The sequence below is a fragment of the Engraulis encrasicolus genome, chromosome 15, assembly GCF_034702125.1.
Source record: "Engraulis encrasicolus isolate BLACKSEA-1 chromosome 15, IST_EnEncr_1.0, whole genome shotgun sequence".
In the NCBI taxonomy this organism is placed as follows: Eukaryota; Metazoa; Chordata; class Actinopteri; order Clupeiformes; family Engraulidae; genus Engraulis; species Engraulis encrasicolus.
Genome location: NC_085871.1, coordinates 12673777 through 12680239, shown reverse-complemented (window position 1 = coordinate 12680239; position 6463 = coordinate 12673777). Strand labels below are relative to the sequence as shown.

Below are 6463 nucleotides of genomic sequence, written 5' to 3'. Positions count from 1 at the left end.
CTACAAGTGTAACTGCATCCATGAATATACATGTATGAATGGATCTTATGTATCTTCTCAGAAATGCACAGTATCTGGTGCCACACAGAACACATCTGATAATACATTTGGGTGAAAAAAGATTTTGCTCACTATTGGACAGAAGACAATAGGTAAACATGGGTAATGGGTAAACATAGCTCGCTATCCTCATAATTCATTGCATTGCAAAATAGAATTGTGCCTGGTATGATGTGCAATAAGTGAAAGAATGTACAGAGTGCCATTCAAAGTGCTTCATTTTGTAATACTGCTTCACTAATGGGCATACATTAACTGTGTGCTCTACTGTACATATGTGAGAATAGGGTGCGAGGAGAGGTAAGGCCATGGCGTTGTCTATCCTGGCTAAGCCGGTTTGTGGTTTAGCAATCGCGTATGTCACGACTAAACAGCAGCGATTGGTTGAAATTGGAATGAAAAATTGCAAGGCTAACATGGAGACGTTCTTTCAAAGGGAGGTACCGTGCCTTTTCTCTTGATGCCAGGTGGCTGCGTAGGTTCCAACAGGTAAACTATAGGATGAAGGAAGGGGAACTCGCACACCTTGTATGCCGATGCAATAGTGTCCTTTTATTGCATGTTACGAAAACAAAAAAGTGCTACCCAAGTGAACAGTGCAAACGTTTCGGTTCCATTCAGACCATCCTCAGTGTCCTTGATCCTAAGGCTAACATGGAGTAAACAAATACTAATGCTACATGGTCAGACAAGTCTATCCACAAAGTGAAAAGAAGTCCAGCTGATGATGAGTGGCATATTTTAAGTCTTTGATATGGGAGAAACAATAATGGCATTATTATCTAGTTATTATCTAGCCTTCCAGAGGGGGTTAAGATGGGTATTGCAATGACTCTATCTAACTGTCTGTCTGTGTGTTTGTCTGCCCGCAGTGTTATTTGTTGTCTGTAGGAGGCGTCAAACACACAATTTAATATTAGCAATCTAGCTTTAGGATGTGGGGGTCAGGTTGCCATGTCTGATTGCTCTTGTTCTTCCTTATATCTTTACGCAGGCTGGATAAGTCGAAGGCCGATTACTGCAGCGCCCAGGAGATGAACAACATCCTGAACCATCGGGTCCTGAACCAACCCGAGATCCAGAACAATGAACGAAACCGTACATCAGAACCGTCTCGTGGAGCAGAGAAGAAGCCAAAGGTTCTGCCGAAGCCCGGCAAGCAGAAAGAGCACAGCCACCGATGCACGCTGCAGAGGGAAGGAGACAGGTACATAATGTTAATCATCAATATCATCATCCTAATAATATTATTAGTAATATTTTTAGAGAGGTTAATGATCATTTTCATAATCAGCTGTGTTTATCTTTGTAAATTTGGTCATATGCAGCCTGGTTTCACCAAACTCGAACAGAGGGTCTGGAGCTGCCAAATTGAGCACTGATTGTAGATGGGAGGGGTGAACTTTGTTGATGTTTGTAATGTTTGGATCTGATGTACCCAATCGCAAAATCTGATTTGCTGCATCTCTGGATTGGCTGGAAACCGATAAACCCTCACCCGAGAATATCAAACTTATACACAGCTTGTCAAGAGATGAGAATTGAGTGGACGGTTACAGATGGCAAGGCCAGGCTGGGTCATATGTAAAAAGATAAATGCACAAAGTTTTCTGATTTAAAATAGAATATGGTCAGTATTCGGTGTAAAACAAGTTCTGGAATATTGTGTTTGTATGTGTGACCAGTTAACCTGACTCTTGGCAGTTGGTATGTTTCTCCTTCGTCTTCACAATGCCATCTGGGTATCCTCCATAACGACACATTTTGGAATTATGGTCCTTATTAAAAATCCTTGAATGTGATTGGATAAACAACCTGTCATTTACTGCCGTGCCTCTTCAGCCACTTACATTGAACTTGACCAGTGACAGGAAGAAGAAGAGCCGTAATGGCGATCCTTATTGGCTCATTTGTTCAGGAATAATTCTGACTTTCACGAGCCTCAGATGGTTGTGTGAGGAAGTTGGAAAGTCCTCGTGTTTAGTTTGCTGAAACACAGCCAGATGGCATACTGTAAGTCAAGTTATGGAAGAGTGATTTGCAACTGGAGTATTCCTGGAACACAGCCACATTCAGAATGAGTAAAGAGTTTACATGACTTGCGCGTAAACCAAATACTGCCACTATTCCCACCAATATTCCTCGCACGTAATTGTTTTGTTGCACTATTATACAGTACTTTAGACTATATGAACAGTTTTTGACATGCTTCATGGATAAACGTATCTTACTTTACTTTATTAGGTACACACTGCAGAAAGACGGGGAGAGGTACACATTACAGAAAGACGGCGACCGCTATTCTCTCCAGAAGGATGGGGAGCGCTACTGCCTGCAGAAGGACGGCGAGAGGTACACGCTCCAGAAGGACCCCACTGACAGACATGCAGCACTACATAAAGAGGCGGAGAGGGGCTACACCCTCCCCCTCCCGAAAGACGCCAAGAAGTACGCACTCCAAAAAGAAGCCGACTACGCCACCCACAAGGAAATCGAGAAGTACGTCCTCCAGAAAGACGGAGAGAGACACACCCTCAAGAAGGACAGCAGATACTCGTCACAGAAGGAAGAGCCGGTGTACGCTCTACAGAAGGATGGACAGTTATACGCCTTGCAGAAGGACGGTGAAAGGTTAACCTTGCAGAAGGATGGGGACAGGTACACGCTCCTCAAGGACGCACACACAGACAGACACACGCTCCACAAGATGGACATGGAGCGGTATGCCCTGTCCAAGGACACTGAGACATACGTCTCGCAGAAGGACATTGAGAGGTATCCTCTCCAGACAGACGCAGAGAAGACAGCGGCCCAGCAACAACAACGGGACACTGTCGACCGAGCCGGCGGCGCTAAACACAGTGTGCTTGACAACTACGCCTACCATCATGAGGTGGTATCCAACACGGAGGAGCCCACTGCCCCAACCACCAGCACCGGTGGTCGGCCAGTGACCAAAATCAACAGTATCAAGCTACAGCCTGCCCAGGCGGCGGCCATCGCCGCTGCAGTTTCTTCATCAAGGCAGCTCCAACTACAGATCCAGCAGCAACACCAGCAGCAGACCCAGCAGCAACAGCAACAGCAACAGCAGCACAAGCCCAACCAACTCAACGGGTCTGGGGACCGCAGCCCGCTGGGGGATGTGGGGGTGGTGCAGCCTGTCAGAGCTCCAGGACACTCCCAGGGCCAGGGACAGGACCAGCAGTTTCAGGCCCAGCAGTTTCAGGTCCAGCAGCAGCAGCAGGCATTGGGCCACGAACCGGAGAAGAACCTGTCAAGAACCAACTCCATGCAGCAGCTGGAGCAGTGGGTGAGGACCCACCCCCGGGGGAGGCCCACGGAGGACGACGCCAGGAGGTGAGCATAGCTGGTTCACATTACATTACATTACATTGCATCGCATTGTATTACATTACATTAAACTTACATTGATGAAGCTTTTCATCAAAAGCGATTTACAGGTATTCCGGTATAGGGGAATTGGTTGCTGTTGTAACAGATGGCAACTAGCTGCCAGCAGAGTTCTGAGGTAGAGCGTTTCTAAAGTTTAAACTCCCTAAGTCTCGTACAGATGCGGTAGGGACTGATATACGGATGCGGCACTAACGGAAACCATTCATTGTCTATGAAGTTTCACTTCCCGTATGCGGTTGAGGTACGGACAGTCCGGTGCAGAAAAATGTAATCTCCTCCAGAAAATACATATTACACAATTTGGCCGTTTAAAGCTGCTACACAGCGAGAATGTCCAAACTTGATCCTTAGTAATAATTCATGCTAGAAGGATAGATAGCAGGATAGAGCATTACATTACATTTGGCAGATGCTTTTATCCAAAGCGAGGACATAATCATAGCAGACAACACTTGCTGGTACACAGTGCACAGGGAATATTCAGCACAATAAGTGCAGGTGCCAAGTAGAGTTAGTGCTTTTTAGTGCATTAGTAAAGGTTAAGAAGAGTACACACACCCACACAACATGCCGAAGAGTCTCCCCTAGGTCTGGGCCAGCTCCGGTATCAGTGCAGTAAATAGTAACGAAAGAGAAGAGTCTGTACTTACTTCTTGAAGGTTGAGAGAGATCACCTTAGTCTTGCTGCCTCTGGAAGTTTGTTTCAGAAGGACATAGGAAGGGCTTGAGAAAATGGTAATATGCAGGTGTGTGTGTGTGTGTGTGTGTGTGTGTGTGTGTGTGTGTGTGTGTGTGTGTGTGTGTGTGTGTGTGTGTGTGTGTGTGTGTGTGTGTGTGTGTGTGTGTGTGTGTGTGTGCGTGTGTGTGCGTGTGGGGTGTGTGTGTGTGTTACCATGCATGTTTTGCGATGTTTACTGAAACTTTGTAAACCTCTTACATCACCCATCATCTGCTCTCACCCACACTGCACACAGAGCGATGCCGACACTCACCAACATCCTCCTACCTTTTTTGTTTTTTTGCTTCCCCCCCACGAGCAAATATACCCAAATACACAAACAAAAACAGGTCCGGTTGGGGATTCACTGCAGACAGTCTCTCTCTCTCTCTCTCTCTCTCTCTCTCTCTCTCTCTCTCTCTCTCTCTCTCTCTCTCTCTCTCTCTCTCTCTCTCTCTCTCTCTCTCTCTCTCCCTCCTTCCCTCCCTCTCTCTGTTTGAAAACATCGCCCTCTCTCCTTTCTGATCCATTTACTTCACCCACATGAATGCTTTCATCCCGTCCTTCCTCCTCTCCTTCCTCCTCTCCTTCTCCCTCTCCTTCCTCCTCTCCTTCTCCCTCTCCTTCTCCCCTCTCTCTGTCTGCCTCTCTGCCATCTCTCTCATCACCTCCGTTCCACCCCGACCACCTGCCTTCCCGCCGTCTCAGCCCTGAGCGAGCTGAAAGCTTGTTATGTCAGCCAGGCTGCCACTTCGCAAGGGCGTATTGCTGTCAGGATGCATCCCCCTCATTTTGCCTGAACTTGTCTTGAGACGAAGAGAAGAACAGAAGTGTGTGGGTTTTTTTAACCGCTCTCCCTCCCTCCCTCGCTTTTCTTTCTCTCTCTCTCTGCCGCTTGCTCTCTCTCCCCCCATACTCTCTATGGCTCTCTTTCTATTTCCTATTGCCTTTTTTCGCCCTCCGTCCTCGCTCGTTCTCATTCTCTCCCCTCCCTCACATTCCTTCTCTCTTTCTCTCTCTCTCTCTCTCTCTCTCTCTCTCTCTCTCTCTCTCTCTCTCTCTCTCTCTCTCTCTCTTTTACTTTATATCTCCTTTTTTCCCTCTACTCTTCCTCTGTCAGTCTCCCCAGATGAATTAGTCAGGGAGTGTGCTATGTCCCTGACCAGAGTGTTGTGTCTCTCCCCCTCCACAAGTGTCAGCCGCTCGGTCGCTTACTCCAGACCAGTTGGATATACAAGTATGGAGAAGGCAATGAGGAAGGCAACGCCAGCCTTCCTGTCTCCCATTTTCCCATTTAAATGCTAATTTGGCCCCTGTCCATCCTCAATGCAACACAGTATCAACGCAACTCTCTCTCTCTCGCTCTCTCTCTCTCTCTCTCTCTCTCTCTCTCTCTCTCTCTTTCTCTCTCTCTCTCTCTCCTTACTCTTCTTTCAATACCGACACTCCATTACCACCATTCTTGACGTTGTTTTGTCATTGTTTTGAGAGATATTTCACGGTTTGCTGTGCCTTCCAATAGCCTGTTACTTTCTCATTAAGTATCTTCCCAGCTACACGAATGCTCTTGAAGTGAGAGAGAGAGAGAGAGAGAGAGAGAGAGAGAGAGACAGAGAGAGAGAGAGAGAGAGACAGAGAGAGATAGAGAGACAGAGACAGAGACAGAGACAGAGACAGAGAGAGAGACAGAGATCCACTCAATCCACTCTCTGAGCTCAGGTTCATGGCTGAGGAATCTTCTAGATACAATTAGACCTACACTTGTCTCTTAAACCCCTTGTGTATATGTCCCATTGACAAGTAACAGGTTTTGTGTATGCAGTCCATTGGCCAGACACAAAGGAAAATGGCCTCTCCTTCCATAGCTCAGGCTTCTTCATTAGTCTCAGCTGCAGTTCACGAAAAGACCTAAAAATACATCGATGGAGAGAGGGAAAGAAATGGACATACCGTCTCTTGTTAAAAAAGAAAAAAAAAAACTCTTTGTACCATTATGGTATTATGGCCTTTCTTTGTAGAAAAAAAGAAAGAAAGAAAGAAAGAAAGAAAGAAAGAAAGAAAGAAAGAAAGAAAGAAAGAAAGAAAGAAAGAAAGACAGACAGACAGTAAGAAAGAAAGACAATAAGATAGAAAGATCGGAAGGAAGAAAGAATAAATGAAACTGTCAGCGCAAATAGAAGACGACAGTGGGATAACGGCAGCAGTTTGCCCTTGTGTGGCCATCAATGGGCAGATTTAGGGGCGAAAGAAGAGAGTGCAGCTGTCTGT

At 46.3% G+C, this 6463-nt stretch overlaps 1 protein-coding gene across 19 annotated transcripts in view; it reads left to right on the top strand.

Moving 5' to 3' along the window:
* Window positions 1-6463, top strand: part of plekha5 (pleckstrin homology domain containing, family A member 5) — a 277740-nt gene that overhangs the window by 226031 nt on the left and 45246 nt on the right. For all 19 annotated transcript variants that reach the window (XM_063217075.1, XM_063217090.1, XM_063217074.1 and 16 more), the window contains 2 exons: window positions 1055-1267; window positions 2305-3420. In XM_063217075.1, coding sequence (XP_063073145.1) covers window positions 1055-1267; window positions 2305-3420 — 1329 coding nt within the window. The remainder of the gene's footprint in view (window positions 1-1054; window positions 1268-2304; window positions 3421-6463) is intronic.